At 42.8% G+C, this 23,440-nt stretch overlaps 2 protein-coding genes across 6 annotated transcripts in view; both read left to right on the top strand.

Annotated features, from left to right (window-relative positions):
- Positions 1-17,519, top strand: part of LOC112559929 — a 46,181-nt gene extending 28,662 nt beyond the window's left edge. For 2 of the 5 annotated variants that reach the window (XM_025231429.1, XM_025231431.1), the window contains exons 2-6: positions 14,396-14,490; positions 14,812-15,337; positions 16,340-16,589; positions 16,823-16,978; positions 17,385-17,519. In XM_025231429.1, coding sequence (XP_025087214.1) covers positions 14,464-14,490; positions 14,812-15,337; positions 16,340-16,589; positions 16,823-16,910 — 891 coding nt within the window. In that variant the 5' untranslated portion in view covers positions 14,396-14,463 and the 3' untranslated portion in view covers positions 16,911-16,978; positions 17,385-17,519. Of the gene's footprint in view, positions 1-11,858; positions 12,482-14,395; positions 14,491-14,811; positions 15,338-16,339; positions 16,590-16,822; positions 16,979-17,384 lie in introns of those variants that run through there. The other 3 variants (XM_025231428.1, XM_025231427.1, XM_025231432.1) reach the window with 3 other exon arrangements.
- Positions 17,385-22,518, top strand: LOC112559930 (ETS homologous factor-like). The gene is made up of 4 exons (XM_025231433.1): positions 17,385-17,547; positions 17,721-17,906; positions 18,422-18,614; positions 18,767-22,518. The coding sequence occupies exons 2-4, from the start codon at positions 17,783-17,785 to the stop codon at positions 18,876-18,878; spliced, it is 429 nt and encodes a 142-aa protein (XP_025087218.1). The 5' UTR covers positions 17,385-17,547; positions 17,721-17,782; the 3' UTR covers positions 18,879-22,518.
- Positions 22,519-23,440: the final 922 nt, after the last annotated feature.

The raw sequence follows: 23,440 nt of genomic DNA, 5'->3' as shown, positions 1-23,440 counted from the left end.
TGTGGAGATGACTGAAAGTTGAACAATTTTAGGATTTGATATTTTTCGATATTAATTGCTCACATTTCCTGTCTAATTGCCTTTGTTTAAGCGATTTAATTCATTTAATACTTAATCTGTGTTTTTCTTCTTCATTAGAACATCACACGTTATTAGAAATAAGACAATAAGACAAGTGTGTAAAACTGTATTTCCAGCTAATCACCAATTATAATTATGTAATTATATAACAGAAAGTGTCCTTTATTTAATTTACTTGAAAACAAATGAGGCTAATGGTCGATCCAGAGTGAAATAGTCATTAATACGAATAAAAATTCCTGGATTCAGTCATTTCTCATAGCAACGACACTCCTGAACTCTTTTATCTACTGTTTGTGAGTCAGCCATCTTTCCTGACTAACCTCGTTCGTTTTCCTTCTTTTGGAAAGATTCTTATTTATTTTATTTTATTTATTTTTTTGAGATGGAATGTTTTGACTTTCGTGGGCCTAGTGACCGATCCCTACTTCATTATCTAAAACCATGGTAACCTCTGAGTACCACCGCCATCTTACAAACACCTGAGAGGGAGGGTGACAGAAGACAGAAGAGATTCTTTTCTACCTTTCCTCCCGGTGAGAGAAGCGGCGGCTCCGTACGTTTGAGGTTTATTGTCACCTGCTTGACACTTGAACTCGCTCCATGTCGCTACAAGTCCAGGCTGTCTGTTCTTGCCACGGTCCAGCCCCGCTGTCCCCAGCTGACCTCTTGACCTTCGGAGGTCAGTGCAAAGTGCCGGCGGTCACGTGCTGGCCCGAGATGCCAAGAGGCGTGACACGTGTTTATGTCGGGTTGTGCATGGTCGGCGGCTTTCATGTGCACACCCGAGGTGCTTCGTGCACACACCCGTTTGCTTTGGCGTGCGCATGCGTGAATGGTTGCGTTTCGTGTACGTGGCGTTTTATTATTACATTCGTGCATGCGTATGTCTGTCTGCCGAGATGTTATTGTTGCTATGGTTGCTGTTTATTTGCGGCTATGATTTGTTATGGAAACGATAACTCGTATGTACACATCCCAGTACAGGGATGATTTGTGTGAAGGAACCATTCCAAGGATCAATACAAAAGAATTACTAACATCCGGGTATCTTATCGCTTCTACTTATGCCAACTTCTGGGTATCGTTCTATCACTTCTACTTTTGCCAACCTCCGGGTATCCTATCACTTCTACTTAAGCCAAGCTCCGGGTGTCCAATATCTTCTATTCACGCCAACTGTTGAAAAAAAAAATAATGCAAGCTAGAGAGAGAAAAGTGAGAAGGGATGTAAGGACGGGTGACACATATTTACATCGAAGAAAAGGCAAAAAAAAAAAAAAAAAAAAAACTATGCGGATCATGGAAGACAGAAGGTAAAATTAGACTTACAAAAATAAACAAATAAATCCGAATACATGGCGTGATGACGGTGACGAGCAGACAGGGTTAAGGTCCGGGAAAAGAGTGAAAGGAGACTGAAAAGTGAAATAGCAGACAGCACACAAAGGTAGAGAGGAAGTCAAATAAACGGGAGTGCACTCAGCTCAACAGACAGAAGGACGAAAGGACGGGGAAAACTCCGGCGAGAAAGCAGACTGGAAGAAAAAAAAAATGTAACACTAGGTAACATGTAACACTGAATTACAACTATGCGCGAGGACGGTTAACTGGTACAAAATCGAGGCAAACGGTAGGAACACTGATGTTAAACAAAATTATTGACTAAAGGCACAAATTAAAAAGGCAAACAACTCAATTTATGGAGAAAAACAAACAAGAATGTTGACCTGTAGCAGGAAAAACAAAAGTAGTAAAATAGATGAAGCAGGCATTAAAAAATGAAGGACCAATGTAGTGTAGAGATATCAAGTCTCCTCCCTTAAATTATTAATATTATTTTCTTTCCACGCTCTGAGTATTTCTGTCAAGCACCTATCTCCCTTGTTGTCTCCCTTGGCACGCCATCTTGGTAGAAATTCGCAGAACGTGAAAATCTGGACAAGAAATTGGCGCAGTCAAAGAGAAAAGCAGGATATGGGGGATGGAAATGGGCAACAGGTAGGCAGGTGACATCAGGTAGACAACGAAAGATCGAGGGGTGGAGGCTCAGAAATGAAGGAGTAAGACGTACACACAGGTACAAAAACACTCACACGCTCGCCAACGCAGGCAGAGCGCAAGGTAAGGGGTGGGGTAGAGGGGTGGCAAGGGTTTAATAAGGACCGAAGACCGAGAAGGGGAGAAATGGGGAGGAAAAGGACGCGGCCCACGTGCACGCCTCCAGATGTAATACATTATCAAAGGGCGGGGAGGAATTAGCATAATGCAGGTCACACACCTCGGCCTCGTCACGCCTGTGATCAAAGGGAAGATATGAGTGCAAGGGAAACAACTCCTCAATGACCGCACACCTACACACCTACGGCGCAGTCCAGCCCTCCGGTCGTCTGGCTCCACGTCCGGGACTTGACAATTAGTTCTCTCCCTTGCCAGAAACTTGTTGTTTCAGCATGTCATATCCTTCCTCCTCTCTCTGTCTCGTTCTTTCTCTCTCTCTTCGTTTCGTCTTCATTCACGCCTTTTCTTCACGAACACTTAAAACTTTGAGATTATTTTTTAATGATATGTTGTGTTCTTTGATGTGTGCACAGAAAATGATCATCGTGTCCGTAACTCACGATTGCTGTTCAGTCACTGAAAGAACTTGAACACTGTTCACACTGGCGGAAGGATGCTAGTCTCGTGTTGTTGTCGCGTGCATCGACGCTATCGTTAGAAATGTTGTTGCCTTCTAGTTGTTTACCAGCATACAAGAAAATGGCATGACACAAATGCTACGAAAAGAAGGGGGAGGGGACATTATTACATACTGTCGTATTTACATTTGTTGTTTGCCGTAATCACGGCTGCTTCAGATGATGATGATGAGGATGATGGTGACACACTGCCCGTCAGGGCTCCAACGCTACGTCACAACAGTTTAGCAGATTAACTCGCATCGGTCGACAGCCTGGGTGAGAGCAGATTGGAGGGATGAGGAGGAGGAGGAAGGTGATCTGCTCACCTGGACGTCGGTTGTCTTGTTTCCCAAGGTGTTAATATCTGGTCGTCAGATCTGTCGTTAAGAAAAAAAAGGTTCCGGCATCCCCCGCCTCCCAACTCCTCCCTCTCCCCCCGACTCTCTGTCCTCAGTTCTCGCCAGCGGAGGTCATCGGAAACCCGGCGACCCAAGCGGCTGCTGAGTGCTGCCCCCTGCCGGCCATAAAGCAGGTGTCGCCGCCAGGGGGCATAGCCGCGTGACATGGTGCCAGGCCGAGCGACGTGCTTTACAGCCAGTGACGTCAGATCAGGTCGCGCAGCGCAGCGCCGCCTGTAGGGGTCAGGGGCAGTCACTCAGTGCAAGTTTAAGGGTAGACAAAACGTTTTCGTTTATATTTTTTAAAACATCATTGTATCAATGTATTTTTTTTTTTTGAATTGTTTATCCCTCACTTTAAAGATCCTGTAACACTCGAGTCCTGCACAGCGTGGAGTTCGCCACCTCCGTTGTTGTTTGTTTGTTGTTGTTTGGTTGTTTTTAGATTATTTTTTTTTTGTTTTTTTAAGCTTTGAAAGCGATCGTCTCGAGAATCTTGTACACTTGCAAAGCATAACATAAGGTTATAACCTATTTCCTCACTTTTTTCGCTCCTCCCACGCCAACCCCACTCCTCCAAAACCTTCTCTCGTTCTGCATACAAGCAGAATTACTCCCCTTTAAGAAAAGTCTATGCAAGAAAATCTGTCCAGAACCTCATCCTGGCCATTGGAAGAATCAAATCACATGTTATAAGTAAGAACAATTGATGATGAGTGCATGGTGAAGGCATATTAATCAGTTCGTAGCTAAATTAATACGTGTTAGAGCATGTGGCTTGGAATAGTTGTTGGAGATGACAGTTAATGCTCGGCACAGCGTCCATATTGTCTAACATTCACATCTCTCAATACCAAACTTGAACTTCGACTCTTCGCATCAGTACCGTTCTGGAATTTGGGAATCTTAAATGAATATTCCATTAATACAGGTCACTGAATGTCTGTGGAACACATCTATGGAGAGCGGATCCTCCCCCTTCCTCAACCCACTCACCACCACCTACCCGCTGCCCCTCGTCCTGTCTTGTGTCAAGGGTTTAGTCATCATACCCTGATGTCCTCGTCAGGATGTGCTGCTCCGCTGATGTCTCAGAACTGTTGTGAATCTGTTTGTTTGCGATCCTGTGGACATTTAAATTCCGTCTCCCCCTCTCCTCCCTGCCATCAGGTTTGGAAATCGGTTTCCGTGTTGCCACGTATGAGACAGTCCTGCGTCTACGTCAGACGGAACTACTGCGGCAAGGACGTCACTCTTATCTACACTGTCATCTATATTATTTCCCTTTCACGTCAATGAAGAATGAGTTATTGTTGGCACGTATACACTGGACAGGGAGAACAGTCTGAGCTGTGTTTTACTAGAAGTTTCTCACCCCGTCCTCCATTCCTCTCTCTCTCTGGGCTTCCGAGTTGAAAGTCGATCATGTCCTACTAATCTCTCTTCTCTCTTCTCTCTTCTTTCTCTCTCTCTCATCTAATAGAGGGCATTGGGAAAGTTTTTCCCGTCACGGTCTGAGTTTGCAACAACCTGTATCTAGAAACATCCACAAATGCGGGTCATCGGAAGAAGCCATCATTAGTGGCTTGCTGAACAATCTGGAAAAGCTATAGCAGTGAAATAGAAAATCCGCCTTATTTATTTATTTATTTATTTGGCTTCGTAGTTTTTGGTGTTCACCGTGAAATGTCCTCTGCTGCTGACACGGCGTTAAACAACAGGAGTAAATTTTCGGTGCACTAGGACTGAGATTTATCCAAACTATCTTTGTCGTCAGATGAAAGAATCCTTGACATCAGATGTTTTTAAGAGGTTGACGCTTCTGCTGTGTCTGACGGGAGTTTTCCAAATATTAATAATAAAAACAACAACAACATATCAACTCCTCAGTTAAGCAGATTAAAAGTAGAAATGTATATCTCTATTTTATTCTTACCTCCTCTGCCTTCCGAGACGGTGGGGTGGGGATGGGGTGGGGATGGAGTGAGTAAGTGGGCGCATGCGCACTTTAAATGCAAAATCTGCCGCCTCTCTCTCTCTCAACGGCTCGGAAAGCAGCTTATATGAAATCCATATGTAAATGTCTGAGCTCAAACAGAATTGTAAGGGTGGAGGTCATAAAAGCTGAAATCCCATTTGTAACACAACACAAGTAATGTACAGCGGGTCAAGTTACGGGCTTTGTCAGCTGCACGCCTCGGTGGCCATCTTGTTGACGGCGTTACGCAACGGTGCGCTGACCTCAAGAGGTCACGAGTGGTTATTAGAGATTACGCCAGCTGTCTTTCGGCCCTCGGCTTCGTGTTTGGTCTTTTTTATTTAGTGGGTTTTGTTTTCTTTTAATTCCACCTGTGCAAAATGGCTGCGGGTCTCGCGACACTGACGACTACTCACCTCGAACGATGCAGGAGATGCACGTGTTATCCGCGCATGCAAATTGTTTCTCCTTCGCTTCCTTCTCTCAATTCATGTGTGCTCGTCTCGATGAACATTTTCAGAACTTCTGGAATTGGTGAAATATTGTGGATGACATCTGTGTTCAATGTAATCATAATCTGTGTGTGTGTGTGTGTGTGTGTGTGTGTGTGTGTGTGTGTGTGTGTGTGTGTGTGTGTGTGTGTGCGTGCGCGCGCGCGCACGTGCATTACTTGTAGTTACAATTATTTGACATAAAACTTGTTACACAAGGGAAACGTTTGATTAGGTTTGATGAGATGGCAGCAGCTGGCAAAATGTGCATACACTCAATTTTTATAGTGTGTAGCCAAGCATTCAACTGGCAAGTAAAGGCTCATATTTATTTGTGTGAGCGTGTATGTGTGCTTGCTTGTTCACAGAAGAGTAGGGATGCCCACATCCTCCTCCTTTTTCTCTCTGCCTCACGCACCCACCCACGCACACACAAATGCAAGCAAGAGCCAAATAGTTTTGAAATAAAAACACCACAGATTATTTTTCTGTAAAAACTAAAATCGAACATTGGATTGAGTTTTGTTTAAGGAAGCAGTGCATGACTGGTGGAGAGAACAGGTTGGAAGAACAAAGAGAAAGAGAAAAAAGTGAGAGTGAAAAATGAGTCAGCACCGCTGTGCTCTATAAATGTCTGTTGAGACAATGTCAAGTCTGAGATGAGGAGTGATACAACCTCTTACCTGTGTGATGAACGACCTCCTCCCACTCGGCGACAGTTTATGCAGCGCAGCCAAGTCCTCTTCACTGAGTAAAATGCAGGATTAGTTTTCTGAAATCCTACATTCATTTATAGTATACTCTTATAGTATGCTCTAGAAACCTGAGAAAATTGATTTATCCTTGACCTGTATTGACAGTAACCCGAGTCCTGTGTCGGGGGACACCACACACGGCGACTGATTCTGTCTTACTGATGGGGTAATGGGGGATATCAGTATCGCAGTAAGTCAAGGACAGAAAAAAGAAAAAAATGGAGGAATAGAAGGGAAAGAGGATCTCTAAAAGGTGTTGTGAGCGCTGTTTACATGTTCCCATAGCATACTCTTACCCCCAGTGTAGCCCTACATTAATCCTCGGGGTAGTGATCACATGGTCAGTGCAGTCCGATACCTACACACCTTGACCTGAAGAATGGCAGTAAAGACACGGTCCGAGAAAAAAAATAATAATAATAAAAATCTCAAATTTCTTTTTTAACTGACTGACATATTCAAATCATAGTACTGTTTTAGTTTCAACATATGGGACTATAATACACAATGCCAACCTTTTCGCTGTTTCAGATGTTAAAATAATGAATTTAAAAATTTAGGAATAAAAATAGAAACAAATGCAATAAAAATTGCAACAAGTTTTAAAAATGTTGAATTAAACATCATAAAGTAAATAAAAAAGTAAAAAACCAAACAGGTAATATTTCAAAAATGAAAAGAACATTCGTTTTAAAAAGTTGAAGTTTTAAAGACGATAACGTTCATGGAACGAAAGACATTTCGAAGTAAAATGAAAAGTAAAAGCTACGGTTACAATGGAAACAAAAATAAATAAATAAATAAATAAATAAAAAAATCAAAAACTTGAAACAGTTTAAATTAACCAACAATGATAACAGATTGTGTCTAGGTATCCACAATACTGGACTGTAAATTAAAAGCAAGAGTCAGGGTGACTTTTGTTATCCAGTGCAGTGGAGATAATTCCTAGAATTACATCGACGATAAGATCAAAGCTCGTGCACCATTAGAAAGGTTTAGAAGAAATTCTTGCGGATACTTTCCTTCATTACAAAGGATTTCAGGAAAAGAGGAGATAACAAGCATGGCTGAGAAGTGGAGTGAGAGAGAGAGAGAAGAAAGTTTCTTGCAATATCTAGAATTGTCGATCGATTTACTTTCGTTTTGTTTTAGGGCCAGAAAGAAAAAGTTAAGAAAGATCAAAAGAAAGCGAAAGCGAAACGGAACTAAGAAACAAAAAAACCAACAACAAAAACAAAAATAAAAAAAAAAAATTAAGAAAGAGCGAGAAAAAAAAAAGGACGACAAAACGAAGGGGAAAAAATGAATTAAGAACAATTGATAAAAAGGAAAGAATACATTAATTAATAAGAAATTAATTAATTAATAAAGCTGTGAAACATAAATTAATAATAACGAAAAACAAAGCGAAAATAAACGGCGAAAAGAAGGGGAAAAGTAAGAAAAAGTGGTGTGGAAAGAATGAAATACAAATTTTGAGACTGAATAAAAGAAGAGAGAATTAAAAGCGGAATACCCCGGGTATCGTCACGTGACTGTGTGCGTGCTAGCCTTGTCACGTGGTGGGGCTCAAGCCACCTCTCCGTCGGTCGTGCATACGTAGGCGCGTGCGTGCACCCTTGTATTAAAATAAACACAATCTGTTTTCGCCTAACAGACAGGTTGGGTTCCGACCCTCCCAAGTGCACGAGAGAGGTCACGTGTATGATCCGGTTCACTGGCACGAACAGGGTTCAGCACTCGTACGAGGCGTGACCGAGGTCAGTGAGTTGCTTCCCTGTTCCTAACATGCGACTTTCTCGTCAAAACTTTTAACTTGATCATAGTTTACTCACATCAAGAAGACCTTCTCTCTCTCTCTTCTCCTCCATCAGACTACCTTCGCTGTCCATCCTCATTATCTTGCCATCATTAGGCTTATGTTACCTGTTCGTCCGTTGCTAAATATGTATTTTAGGGCAATAGAGCAGCTGCGCCCTCAAAAAGGTGAGGAGACAAGAATGTGAACATCGTTCGTTGTCAACATGGAGTTTGTCTCCCCAAAGCTGAGCATCCTCCTACGCCACTGATTGGTCTCATACATCATATTGCAAAGTAATATTTCAGCACAAAAGGAAAAAAAAACATCTACAATGCTATATAAATTTGATCAGTACCGTTTTTCTTTATTATCTCTCAAAAACCTTCGTTGTCGTCGTTATTCATGTATTATTAATGTTCACGTATTAAATCTTCGTTAAGTGTTACAAATGATACACTTCACCCTACTTGAAACAAGCGGCACACACACACACACAAACATCTTACTCAGAAAACATTTTTGAAATGTAAAATAATCGCAATCAGGAACATCTATGACGCACACATAAAAATCAAGAAAACAAATCAACATTTTCTCCCCTCCACCTTACTTTGGTGATCGTTGATAAAAACATCTTCTCTGTGATAATTTGGTGATTGTTTTAAAAACTCCTTAACTGAATCACTCAGGTATCGTGATTTGAAAACGCTCCCACTGAATAAATTTGGTGATTGACAATAAACACGCCTCCACTGAGTTAGTTGGTGCTCGTTAATAAATATTTGACCCCGACAGTGACGCAAACATAGACGATAACAAATTATCTTTCTTTCTCTGCATTTCCTTGTTCCACATCTTCCTTCCTCCCGCTTTATCATCCCCCAAGTAGGCGTTTTTATTTGTTTGTTGTCTGTTTTCGTCTCTATCTTTCTTTCTTTCCTGTTTGTTGTTTTTCACTTTCTCTATCCTCTATCATTAATTGCCAGCAACTGGAAGTACCGAGTGACACACGAGGGGATTACCATCGAAAGACAGCCTCGTGACCCCAAGCTGCATCCTGGAAGTGACAAGGTCTCGCCTTAAATCTTGAGCATACCACACCTTGCGGAGGAAGAAATAGTGGGGTCAACAGTCGTCTGCATTAGTGAGAGGCTGCTGCCTATTGGTGGAACTTTCCTTTACAAGATCCAAGCATAAACATTCCCCCGTCTCCCTCCGCCTCCCTCCCCTCTCTCTCTGTCCTTGCGAGGAAATCAACAAAGAGGCGTTGCTACTGTAATATTCCATGATCACCCCCGTGTCTCTACCAGATGATCGTGCGTTCGTCGTGTGTTTGTGTTATTTCTGTGATGGCGGATCTGCACTACATGGGGAACGTGCCGTTCGTGGTCGAGCCGGTTGATCGGCAGTTGACCGACTCGACCTTCTATCCTTGCTGCTAGCTTTCAGTCCGTTGGGGTGTTTGTCCTCATCTGTCTTTCTCCTGCGAGAGGGGAAAGATGGTTTTTAGAGTCAGTGTCGTTTTCAGTGCAGTTTTACTCTTTACTTCTCTCGCTCTCTCACACACACACACACGAGACAGTGTCTGTCCTTCTCATGTCAACTCGTTTATCCTGTGTAAATACTTTCAGTGTCTGTTTTCAAATTTTTTAGGATGGTGCACAAGGTCCATCAATGGTTCTGGTATACTTCTGTCACATCTGTTCTTTTTACTTTCCCCGCCAGACAACACTTGACCGCATCTCACATCGCGAACACCAGCATAGGTCGACTCCAGCACTCGACAGACTAGTTTCTTCTTTCTGTCTTTCTTTCTTTCCTTTCTTCTTTTGTTTTAGGGGTTGTTTTTTTCTCCGATGCTGGAGATGGTGGCTTTAGTGCATGCGTTAGCCGCACCTCAATACTTTCCTTCCTTCTACCCACGGAGGAGTTTACATGCGTCAAGCCCCCGGTTATCTTAGAAATAACAGTGGTGACGTACATCTACCCCGATCAAACCATCAGAAAGTAGCTTATGAGCCTTCAGCGCTCGTCAGTAAGGATTGATATGTCTCTCTCTCTCGTCTCTCGTTCGCTATCTTTTTCTCTGCATGCATGCGTGTGTGAATAAGTGAAAGAAGAAAGTGATGAAACGAGAGAGTGGAGGAGTGAGGAGTGAAGTAGTGGGTGTTTAAGTGGTGTAGGATGGCCGGCGCTGTGGATGGTTCAGTGTGAGAGGACTGTGTGGGTTACACGTGAGTGACGTGGTCAGGGTGTTTAGCAGTTTAGAATATCTGAAGGTGTATGAGTCTCATATATCAGTTGATGCGCGTGGGTAGTTAACGATCCCGGACTGGTTAAACGGTTTTATGTACATTGTATTGTAAATTATTGGACGTGTGCGTGCGTGCGCGTGTATCTGTCATTGTCGAGATGGTGGAGTTTGCGTGTGGTAAGCCTATGTTTCATCTCAGTCTAAATGCATCTTATCTACCTGTGAAAGCATTTTAGTACAGATGTGTGACAAGGTGCAAAACTCCACGACTGCGGATGTTTGCAACTTTTCATACTCGTGTTTGTTTGCGCGTTTTTCTAGCTGGTGTAAATGTAGACTTAAAATGTTAAAAATCAGTTATTTTTATTTCAGAAATAAAATCACAAAACTGCCCTGTACAGCATCTTACTCCTTGTTGAAACATCAAATCACATCTTCTTGTGCCCTTTCCCCTGTGTTAAAAGTTCACAATCACCGCCTTTCTTAACCTTTCACAATTGTTCTTCCCTAGGAATCTATCACACAATCTCTTATATTTTATCTTATTTCATAAGAGTATAAAAATCCCATTGTTATATATCTGTGTGCAATTGTTGATAGTGGAATATAGGTTTGCGTCGAAAAGTCAGAGCTTTCTAGGTGTGATCATCACCATGGCAACGCACTGCCCTCGGCGTGTCTTCTTTTATGGAATTCCTTGCTTGAGTGTAAAAGACAGGTCGTTGGTGCTGTGAACAGTACCTATTTGCTGCTCTGTCACAAGTGGTTGCAGATAATAACACTTCCTGTCCGTAATTTACTTGAATGGAATATTTGGAATTATTTTAATTTGAGGCTTTTGACGATGGAGGATGTTCTTGGAGAAAGAATTTCTTTTTTTTCCACTCTCTGTAGCTTAACGTGTGATATAAAACTTAACCAGTCCCATTTTTGAGCTATTAATAGCTGTTCCCAATTTAAAAATATCGCAATTTCGGATTTTGATCGCGACAATCCCTTGATGGGGCTTTCCTGCCTGACCCTGTGATGGCCCCGCTTGTAACCCTCGTACATTTTTCATCGCAAGTTCATCGTGTCCTTGTAGCGTGTGACCCGGAAACAAGCTGAGCTGACCTTACAAATCTCTCTACTTTACACCGCAATAGACAAATGAGCTTATATAACATAACTTTGACTAAACAACATTAGCCTTGTTACCTGCAATTTTCATCTGTAACCTTTCGCCGGTGTTAGTACCTTTCGCACGATCAGGGAATCATTCAACATCATATGACGATGCGAATAATACATGAATTTTTTTTGTCAGTTAAGGTTGTTGTACTAGATAAACTAAAGGTGTCTGTCTGTGTCTTAGTCTGTCTGTCCATCCGTGGACGCTCACACACAGACACAATATAATTTCTGGTGTCATGAACACATACGAAGCACACATCAAAGTCAAGGATACTATTCTTCTATCCGTATTCTCCCCCCGCTTCCCTCCGCCCCTCCCAGTGTCAGCGAATCGTCAACTGCAGGCGAGCAGACGATCTGAGTCAGTGAAGCGTGACTGCATTTACAGTGGAACCTGAAACGACCAATCAGCGACGGCGAGACTCCCGCGTGCAGGGTGGGTGTGCGCGCCGCGGCTATGAATAGCCTTCTGTCTTTCATTTAAGTTTTCATCGCCGGCTCATGTGTCTAGTAAGTTTCTTCCACTCCGACCAGGGGGGACTTGTGCTTGCTGCGAGACAACAACGATTTGTTGACAATGTAGCGTGACTCGGGTGTTTATTTATTTGTATATCTCTCCATTCCACTTCGCTGTTGTACTTCTGAGTTTTGCGCAATTCTGCGGAGCTCGCAGTTCGATTCCGGTCGTGGGGAAAACGAACAGAACTGTGAAAACATTTCTTATCGTTTTTTCTCTGTGTGTAGTCGGGTGTGGGTTCAGTGGAGCAGGTCGGTGGAGTTTTGTGGTTACTGCTGGACGATATTGTGGTTTTTGTTCACGATGGTCTGGATAAACCGTTACCATGGTTATGCCCTGGCTCACAGAGGTATGAATTTCGAAAATCATGTTATAGTAACATTTCTTTAGCAAATGTGTTATCAAAAAGAGAACTATGTATTAATCAAAAACTAAGTGATTGACTCTTGTCCGTGAAACTAATTTTGTATCCACATTAATTTGTTATTCATTATTCTTTTCCAGGTTTTCAAACTCTCTTTCTCTCTCTGACTCTTTCATAGCTTGTGTTACATATGCATGTTTGTCATTCATGCCCTCCTGCAGGCACACAGCACACTCGTATCTACAAACACCTGTAACTCCAAATCTGTACACTCACGCGCGCGGACACACACACAAAAGAAAGAAACCACACACACATACAAACAAGTGCCCGCGTGCGCAGCTTCTCCCTCGACTACAGCGAGGCGCGTTTACTCGCTTCGTCGACCATCTGTATCGAGTACTTTTTTTTTTTAACGGAAGCCTAGCGCTCATTGCCACATGTCACCATGGCAACAATCACCCGTGACGTGCAATCTGACTGAGGAGATGGCGGAAATGTTCTCATTCCCTGAAACGGGATTTGACCCGCTGGATGGCGGAGACGATGGAGAGATGTGGATGTCTGACAGTCGCCTGTCGATACCAGGATCTGCTCCCAGTCACAACCTTGAGAGTCCTCGTAGGGTGCAGTTTTTAACGGCTTTGTGCACCTCGGTGTCATATACTATCTGGCAATATCTGGATGAATATTCCCTTCTATTTTTGAGACACACGCCCGCGATGATTGCCGTCCACAAAAAGGACGTTAAACTGGTGACGTCACGTTTGCTAAGATAACCGTTTGATTAAGTGTGGTCCCCTCTCTTGGAGGTAGCTTTGTACACCTTTGACATCCGATGCTGATGACCTGCCTCTATGTATGGTGTGATATTTGTAGACGTTTATCTCGAGAAAAATGGTGTAGAAACAGAAACTTGCACTGAACTTTAGAAGATGGAGGGAAGAGGGCACTCCATTAGACCTTTAAATGTGCAGTTCATGTCATACTTTACACTTTCCGTTCATTTCTTATGCTTATAATTGTTCAATATGTAAAGATCAAGTGTGGGTCCAATTCAGGAGTTAATTCATCATTAGTTTCAACAAAAAATTTTTAGGAAATGAGTTCGTGACAACAAAAACACCGCAAGAAAATAGTTGTAGAAGAAAGAAAGCTTTTAACAGAGATGAGGTTCAAAGATGGAAGCATGTCACTTCAGTGTAGTGCTGCTCGTTCAAAGATCAATCCGAAACCTTTTGTGCTCTCGCTCACCGAGAAACCACGAGATAGACCGACAGAGAGAGAAGAGGGAGGAGGAGGTGCACTGATGCGAGAATTCGTTGCTCGTTGATTTTATTAACATGGGGTGTCCCAGCCTCCACTTCCCCACCCTGCAGAGTACAACCCTGCTTTGGATATTGTTCCTACTTAACGGCTCTGTTGTATTATGTGGGTGGTGGACACGTGAGGGTCTTCTGTTGGAGCAAATGTAGTTTTTATGGTCTCCGCGGGACTTCATCAGCGGTTCACGAGAAAACATTTGACAAGTAGAGTACCATGCCCTCCACGGACAGGTGCTTGTCATCAGTTCTATGTCAGTGGTTCGAGTTCATCCAGCACAATTCATCAGGTGCATGTCATCAAGCACATCAAGCCCACTCCATCAGACACTTCACCTGTCAATGACCCCCGTCTTGTTCCACTGCTCATTGCAGCAAAGCACGGAACTCTTCACTGTCGTCTGCCTCTCGACCTCTGCCAGAAGTGTCTGATGCTTGTAGACATATTCTTTTGTGTCCTGTCTCTGGTTGTTGTATTAAGAGTTCACTGAGCTCGCGACACGTGTTGCTAGGAGATGGGAGGCGCAGGCAGGAACAGCAGGACATTCGATGATGTTTTGATGTTGTTGTGTTGCAGAACTCAAATTCCGACTGTTGTCGGCGTCGCAGCACCGCCAGCCCACAGAGGATAGCTTACTGCAAGCCATGCCATCAGCGAGTCCCCTGTACAATGTAAGTTCTCTCCCCTTCCATCTTACCTCCCTTTTCATTCTTCCTTCCTTTCTAGACGATGTAAATTTGTTTCTGAGCAGACTATTAGCTGCTATCACTAACCAAACGGTTTCCGTTGTTGTGAGGAATAGACATTTGTTCACTTTTTAAGGCCCAATAAAAGTTGCTTGGTGTTAGAGTTCTTTGTTATATCCGAAGAGCACCATCTTGCCAAACTCGTACGCTCTTCTTTTGAAGTTGAGTTTCACGAAAGGTGCACTGAACTTTAGACTCTATAATATAATATAATTTTATATTATTATGTTATATTATTGTTTACAGCAGTTTCCAAACGGTTTGGTCGATCCAGATTGTCCGTACCGATACCCAGGCAGCGGGGACCATGTCCCGTTCTCCGGCTGCCCGGTCCCCACAGACGCAGTGACCGGTGGAGGATCCAAGCTGCCCGCCGAGTACGATCCCTTTAAATACCTGTCCGCCATGACAGAGCAGAGCCTGTCGGACAGCTTCCCGTCCCAGTCGACTCACGCATGCGCGGCCGCCGCCAGCGGCTCCCAGTTCCTGTTCAACCAGAGCGCACAGATACACGGCGGCTACCAATGCACTGCCACGTCACCTCCGGCCGCCACGTCATCGTCGCAGCAGTTTTTCGCGTCACAGTCGCCAGGGTGCTGCATGTACTCCTCGGAGAATTCGCCTCACGCGCAGCGGATGGGTGGCTTCACGCCGGGTGGCACGGACGCAGAGGGCTTCGGCATGTCACAGACCGTCCGAGGAGCGGGAGGAGGCGGGGATCCCCCAGCCTGCAAGAAGAACTTTCTCTGTTCGACGGAAGAGCTGATGGAAAGTGAGTATAGGTCATTTCCTCTGCGCCATAGACAAACCAATGTTATGTAATTATCACTTAATGTGGTTTCACCGTTTGAACACTACTTGGATGTCAAGACGTTTGGCTAGTGGGCCCAGGTTCCAAGTCTGTGGGTTTGAAACTCGGTCCACCCATCGAACGAATGGTAGCTGAAAAGTAAGCAGAAGGATGAGTCTTCGTGATAGTCTGTGCTTTTGCCACAGCGATCTACTTATAGTTCACCGCCTCTAGTAGGACTAGACCATTCGACTTTATTTTATTTATTACATTTTTTTTTTTTTTTTTTTTGCTCTTTGATGCTAATATACTTATGACAACAATAAAATGGCGATTCCTATTTGTAAACAGTTCTTACCCCTTATTTTCTCTTTATTGCCGATCTCTCTGTTCTCCGTTCTGCTATTAGTGTGTCATGTCCTTCAAGGACTTAAAGAGCCACTTCACCTCCCCAGGCCCCTCCGTTACTGAAATATTTATCTCAAATAACATCACTTAACTCCCGCCCAGCTTAGATCATAGCTATACACTGGAGATTTCTATCTACCCCTGAGGTTGCTTTTCCGTAGAATTACAGTCCATAACACTAGGAGCCAAGTACTCAACATGCCGCAAGGCTGTGGGCTGGAAGTCGAATACGTGGTGAACAGGATCTTAGCTGACTGCCTCAGGGTTTAACCGTCCAGCTAACGCCTAGCGAGGTGTCGTGTCCCGGGCCCCAGAAACAGGACCTGCACCTGCTTGCATTTGTTGTTGTCCATAGTTGGCCCCTCTGGTCTATGGCTACGGCCTCACGAATGTCGGAAAATAATTAGTTCGTCAGTTTATAAAATTGAAAAATGAGTCATCATCATGATCATCATCCTCATCATCATCATTAGCATCTTATAATTTGCTTGGCGCTTGTGTATTCCACCTATCTACCACTATGAGGCTTAGAGCATCCCAGGATACAGTGACTGACATGACATGACGTCATTGCAGGCGGTGACAGTGACAGCCTCCTGAGCTGGACCAGGCAACATCCGGAACACTGGTCCCGGGCTGAAGTGCTTGACTGGCTCTTCTTCGTGGCGCAGGAGCGCGGTCTTCGACATGCAAGATTTCAGAGGCGAGGCCTTTCAGTCTCTGACCGGAAGTCAGCTTTGTCACATGACCATGGACGACTTCATGCTCCTGGAACCCAAATACGGAATCCTACTTTATCAAATGCTCAAAAAATTACTCAGTGGAGGTAAATATATTTTTACTTGGGTCTTGCAAAGACGTTTGCTTAAATCATTTAATTATTTCACGTGCTAAGACTGCAGTCATCATTTGAACTTTCGTACATCCAGTAAAGAAACTCTGCCATTCTTCATTGACACAGAACATTTTTTAGAAAAAAATTTCGCGATGAACTTGTCACTACAAATTCGCTTATTATGTATCTTTATTTATTTACTTATTTATTTATTTTTTGGTCAGTGTTGTTTTCGAAACCGGCAGAAAATCAGAATCTGCAAGCAGCTGGGGACTGCACAGACCTGTCGCCATACTCAGCAGTGTCATGTGACTCGTCACGTGACTCTCCGGACGCGGCTACGTTTCAAGGTTACCTGATCCCACGCAAGCCTTGTCCAAGTGAGTTACCCTTGCTTCTCTTCGTCTTTCCACCGGCATGTGAAATAACAAACAACATTTCAGTTCAGTTCGGCAAATGCATGTTCAGTCCAAATTCCATTTAAGATCAACACCTGCAATGGCGTGAAAAACTTTACCGTGCAATTCAATGCATTTTTTCTGGAACTTTCGTGTCCTTCTCTATGTAAAGCTTTCCTTTTAGTACCTAACATTTTTACCTTTTTGTGGAAAGTAGAAATTGTAACAGATTTACCAGGTCTTCTATTTGGAACATCGATATTTCTATGTCGTATTTCTTTTAGTTTTTCTTTCTCTTTCTTGTCTTTTTTCATTTTTGTCTTATTTTACCGTTTGTTTATTCGTTTATTCACTCACTATTCTTGTCTTTTTTCCCTTGTGCATCCAGACTTCTCGGCGCACGAAAATTATTGGAAACAGGAGAGGACAGAGTGGAAGCCTCAACGAACTGACCCTCTACAGTCTGACGTCATCGACATCGACTCCTACATCGATTTCGACCCCACAGAGGCGCCCAAACATCCCCGCCACGGCTGGGCAGCAACCCTGTTGTAAGTCCACGTGTTTGTAATTTATTGTGATGAATAGGGATCGTGCTGCTGCGTCTGGTAGGGGGTCGTTGTCCTCTTGGATGATAGTCCACGTCTGGTAGGGGGTCGTTGTCATCCTGGATGATAGTGCCGATGATAGCATTAGTGAAGGTCTCTGCTTGTGTTTGTTGCAGCGATCGAGCCCTGTCCGTCAGAGTACGAACCTGTCTTCACTCCCAGCTACCCGACTACTCCCATGAGGACATTTTGTTACTATCCTGGAAGCTCCTATCCACCGCAGTTGCCTAGGAGACGGCCAGGTAGACCACGAGTGAAAAGTTTACCTGAAGACGAAGAAAGGTCGAGCAGAGACAAAAAAGGTAGGACGAGAAAAATGTATGTGATGGAGTGGGTGCAGAATACATGTGATGTAGGCTTTTCCACCTGTTAAAACGGAAACAAAGAGTATCTTAATGGAACATTAATATGCAGAAAACACTGTAGTCCAGTTCTAAATTTGTTTATTTCTTTTTTTTTTTTTTTTTTTTGTAACAAGAGTGGCACCCGTATTTCATTATCGTGGGCTTAGTTCTTAATGTTAAGGAAAGAAATCTTTTTCAGGATATGATCTTTAGGACAATCCAGTTAATATGGCAAAAAAAGAGAGATAATATCTTTAATATCAGCACAGAAATCACAATTTGTATCTAACAGGAGATTGATATACAGAAAGTCATAAGAAGCCTGAAATTTACTATTATTTCATGTTTTTCTTTCTTTCTTTCAATGTATGGATGGATGGACGGCAAACTAGTTGCTTGCATCGATGTCTTTGTCGTCATTTTCTTTTTTATGATTAAATGGAAATTATTTTCATTTTCGTTTTCATTTTCAGTCAAAAACCAACACCTGTGGGAATTCATCTACGAAACGCTGCTCAATCCGCTGTACAACCCACAATACTTACGGTGGGAGAACCAGAGGGAAGGAGTTTTCCGGTTTGTCCAAAGCGAGGCTGTGGCCCAGTTGTGGGGTTCTCGCAAGAACAACGAGAACATGACGTACGAGAAACTCAGCCGAGCAATGAGGTACGAGCACTTCTACTTCGAGATACATCTACTTCGTAAATATTATTCCTTGATGAAACTTCTGATAACTTCATTAGTAATACTTATCATGATCTGCACGAATTATTGCAAACAGTGAACACGGAGGGTAATCTCTCCTTTTCTGTCTGCAGGCACTACTACAAGCGGGGTATCCTGGAGAGGGTGGAAGGCCGACGACTCGTGTATAAGTTCTCGCGCAAAGCTATGGACAGAGTGAGAGAGAAACGTCACAATTCCGTCTGATGTACGTCACTGTCACGCCACTTGGTCACCGCCGATTCTTGACGTCACACCGTGCAGATGCTGGACACCAGCGTGGACACTGTCGACAGAGATCGCCGTTAACCTTTTCCCTTGACCTTTGTGCTAATGACGGGCGTGTGTCATGATTTGTCTGACCTTTGACTCTTGCGATTGACACGTTACCTGTACAGAACGGTTGTCGCGTCTGCAGACTATTTCACTGAACCCCTTCCCCCCTACTGTACCGGTCAGTACATATGTTGGTGGCCTTCACCTTGGCCTTCACCTTGGCTCAATTGCTCTGTCTTATTCAGATATTTGTGCTTTCGTATTTGTTGACCCTTTGCTCGGCCCCTCTCAACTTTGGCCTTTGTCTGTACCTCATTCTTTATCATTGCAGGCTTTGAAACTGATATAGTTTTATAAATGACCTTTTCAAATGGCCTTGAACTTTGCTTTAGAAATGCACTCATTCCGTTAGCGATTCATATCATTGTGAATAATTTGAAAAGAAAATGGTTTTACATTAGAAGTTTGGTAATGATGGTGATCTAGGGTCTTACGTCTGGCCATCACTGGCTGCCTGTCTTTAATACTTTAGTCTCAATGAATTGAACCTTGTGGCCTTTGAATGTTGACATTTGACCCTCTTTATCCACGACTCCCGCACGTGAGAGTTTGTAATTGAGGTTCCCTCCCCTATGAATCTTACAGAACGCGTTACATGGTATGGTTATTGACTTGCTATGTTTATTGCTTTGCCCGAGAGCATTGTAAACACTTCCTTTCTGTCGATACCTGACTGTGTAAACATATTCTTGAAATCTGATTTCAAGAGAATAGCATTCAAATGCTGTTGCGCTGATGTTATGTACAGCATCCTTGTCTGTCGACTTACTCTTTGAAGTCTAGGGATAAAGTTTATGCCTTGAATTTTCTGATTACGGCTAATTTCCGGCAGCCAGGAAATGTTAATCATTTGATAAGCAATGCTAAGTTTTTTTGGGGCAATCTTAGAAAATATTTTATCTGTTGTTTACTGACACCAGAATGTGAGATGAGTGAAGTACGGCACCTCCAACCCTCCCTGTCTTTTGCTCTCTCCACCCCGTCCTTCTGCCCCTTCCTTCTCTGAAAGGACACGAACAAACAAAAAATAATGTGTAAAAGACTGAGCAAGGGTGGAGTTCTTTTATTTTTAGAGATCCTGGATGTTTTAGCTTTTGTGATACTTTGTGAAAGCACGACATTTTAACATAATATTGAAAATCGACAGTTATCCTGCCGCACTCACTATAAAAGTTGATATTGATTCCAAACGACGACAGTAGAATTTATTCCTGAATTTCGTATACGTTTAGGATATATTTTACTCCATCGCCATCTCCTTTCATCCTACTTTCCCCCACCACCCCTTCCCTCTCTCCACCCCGTCTTTCTTCTCTTCCTCCTACTCTTTACCTCCTCTCTCGCTCTGTTGTTCTCTCGCTCTCTTGTATCTATCTCTCCCGCTCTCTCTCTCTCTGTCTTTCATTGTTTTCATGATATCTCTCCCTCCCTGTATCCCCCCCCTATTGTTTCCCTTGTTTTCTTGCTCATAGAATGACAAGAATGAGTTTCTGTCGTCCCAACTGTTGATGGTGCTACCAACTACAATGTCCCAGTGCAGCGTGGTACCTGCACTTTAGTCAGTTTCTTAGGCAACGAAAATTCCTGGGTGGATCTGCAAGCGGTTGTGTCTCTGTGTACACGAGGTGACAAGATTTTATCCGCTAGGGTCCTCAAACTAGCTGCGAGCTCATTTCCAAACTTTATTTTCCTTCCACAACCTTGGGAAGCTGGACGTCACGCAGTCCGTCATGTCACTATAAAATCTGAAAAATGTAATGTAACCATTGCTGCTCTTTGGAGTGCTTTAACTGTTGTATTTTAGTAACAGTTGTTTGCTCCTGATTTTATTGGTTTGATGTACCATATGCTTCTTGATACGTGGTCTGGCACGATTGTCCTGCTGAGCTCAGTGCGACCGCCCCAGCGAAAGAATTTCTGTCCCAAGAAATTGCGCCAGAAATAAGAAACTCGATCAGCATTGAGCAAGTTGCTAGACTGAATGAAATCTCTCTGTCAGTGCTGAATGGGCTAATAATGTATGGACTCACAAATATGTATTTTTTGACTGTAATGAACAAGAACTGGAAAGAGAGAGAGAGAATAGAAATGGAGGGTGAGGGAGGCTGAGAACGAGTGAGAGAGAATGCTACAAATATTAACAAATATAACCACCCAACTACATATCAGAAATTGTTTATATACCAACACATAAATCGATTTATGGATTATGGAGACGTTGAATTTTTAGATAAATATTGTAACAATATAATTTATTTTTTACCACGAGCGAGGTCTGCCTTATGAAATATAGCCGTAGAGATCGCATCCCTGTTTGCGTTGTTTTAGCATGTCAATTATCGTGGATTGTATATATATATATACTTGTTTTAGTATTCAGTTGCTGTATAGATTGCAGTGAACTGTATATACATGTTATCTGCGGTAAAGATTGCGGCGTTGTATGTAGTGTTTCATTCAACGTCTCAATTGCTAGAAAAAAAAAACAAAAAACCTGGCAGCATTCTACAAAAGTCGTGTGGAGGACTGTGTAACATGTTAGCACATTTAGCATGTCTGTTCTTAACATGATCTGCACCATGATCAGCTGCGAATCCAAAATTTAAAAAAAAAAAGAACAACGTCAGCGATTGGCTGAAAATTTCCACTGCAGATATTACGTTTCTCTGTGCAACTACGTCACCGCTTATACTGGTATATCCTTCCGCCTGTTACGTCACTGGAAAGATGGGGAGCAAGCATGTTGTCAGTTGCTCCAACGATTTCTTGTACTTTTGCCCTGTTTTAGCTGCTGGAGGCTGTACAGTCGGCGTGTTATAAATATATACATATTTTTCAATTAAAGCTGTATAAGCGAAAGTAATGTATAGTGTCCTGGTGATTACATTGCAATGAGGAAATCTTGTATTTTACAACTTTTCGAGACATATCAGACTTTACTTAAGTTTTCTGCAGCTAAAATTAACAATAGTTTTGCCACTGAAGCTGTTTGTTTTGTGATAAAGTCGTTGTGTATTTGTTTCCTTCGGTGATGTAGCCAACTCGTTACATTGTGTCCACCAGCTCTTGCTAAACATAACATCCGTTTCTCGTGGAAAGATTACAGACAGGGGGAATAAATGTATAAAATAATGAATGTAAGTTTGAGGTGAAAAAGAAGTAAACTACGGTGATACCTTCACACTCAAACTGCTCCGGGCTCCAACATTTCGGTCCTTGACCAATATTTTCGAGAGAATCCTGTTTGGGTGCTCGCCCACTTGCTCACAATTCAACCATCGTGCATGAGATGCCACGCATACCCGTCACGCTTCGGGGTGAAACAAAGTGGCAAGCAACACCTCACCAGTTGATTTCGAGCAGTAAACACCTGTCCTGGTGCTATTTCACGATTTCGTGTGTTTTCCTTTAAACATATACATATATACATACACATCCGTATTCTCTACGGTCATGACAGCATCAAGACTCTTTCTAGTGCTAAAAATGAAGGAAGGAGAAAAAGTTATTTTAAAAAAAACTTACTGCCAAGTACGAGAGTGGCATGCGTGTGTCTGAATTAGCCAGACAAGTTGATAATATATAAGTTGGACAATATAAAAACATAAAGAAACCATTGAAAAGCAGCTGATGTAGGAAAGGAGTAAAGTGGGAATAAAGTAGAGGTCTTGTCTAGTTGAAGAAATAGAGTTATATTGGTGTGGATAAGGGAAAAATAGATATCCGGAAACAAATTCTTTTTATTTATTTTATTATCATTATTTTTACATATGACGTACGATAAAATGGGAAAGCTGATAGTCGACTGGTTAGAGCTCTGGGGTCAGAACTGATAGGCGCAGCGGTTCGATACCCGTGTAGCGCAGTAGACTTCCTCCTGTCGACCTAGCTGGTAGAAATAGGTACTTGACTCCTTAGAGGGTTGGGGAGAGGGAGAGGAGATGGGCACCACCCTCACGTAAAGCTGGCCCCGAGAAAAGTGAAGTCTTTCACGACCTTTCCTTTACTATAAAATACTACGAATAATAAAGGGTAGCTAGCTACTGGTGGGCGCCGGAACTAATTAAATCCTTCTTTATTATTCCTCATGGGTTTGACACTCGACAACCTTCCACAAAGGATTGTGTTACTCCACCTTGTTACACCCACACACGAACACGTGCATGTACTCACTAGAGAGAGCAAATATACAACAGCACTAGTCCACACACATCAGATTTAAATAGTTGCAGTTGTAGACATGAGTGAGTGTGATATATAGACACATACACATACATATAACACTAACATAGGCTGGCCAGTCTACCACATTCATGGCTGTGATGTCTTTAAAAGACTAACGTACCTGTTTATCGTATTTAAAGTAGATTTTATCTGTGGAAGCCCATTTTTCTTGCTGTCCCGTAAGAGGATATATTTGACACTTTCTTCAG

This window comes from Pomacea canaliculata, linkage group LG3 (assembly GCF_003073045.1).
Source record: "Pomacea canaliculata isolate SZHN2017 linkage group LG3, ASM307304v1, whole genome shotgun sequence".
Lineage (NCBI taxonomy): Eukaryota > Metazoa > Mollusca > Gastropoda > Architaenioglossa > Ampullariidae > Pomacea > Pomacea canaliculata.
The sequence above is the reverse complement of the archived record's forward strand: the minus strand, read 5'-3'. Positions and strand labels throughout refer to the sequence as shown.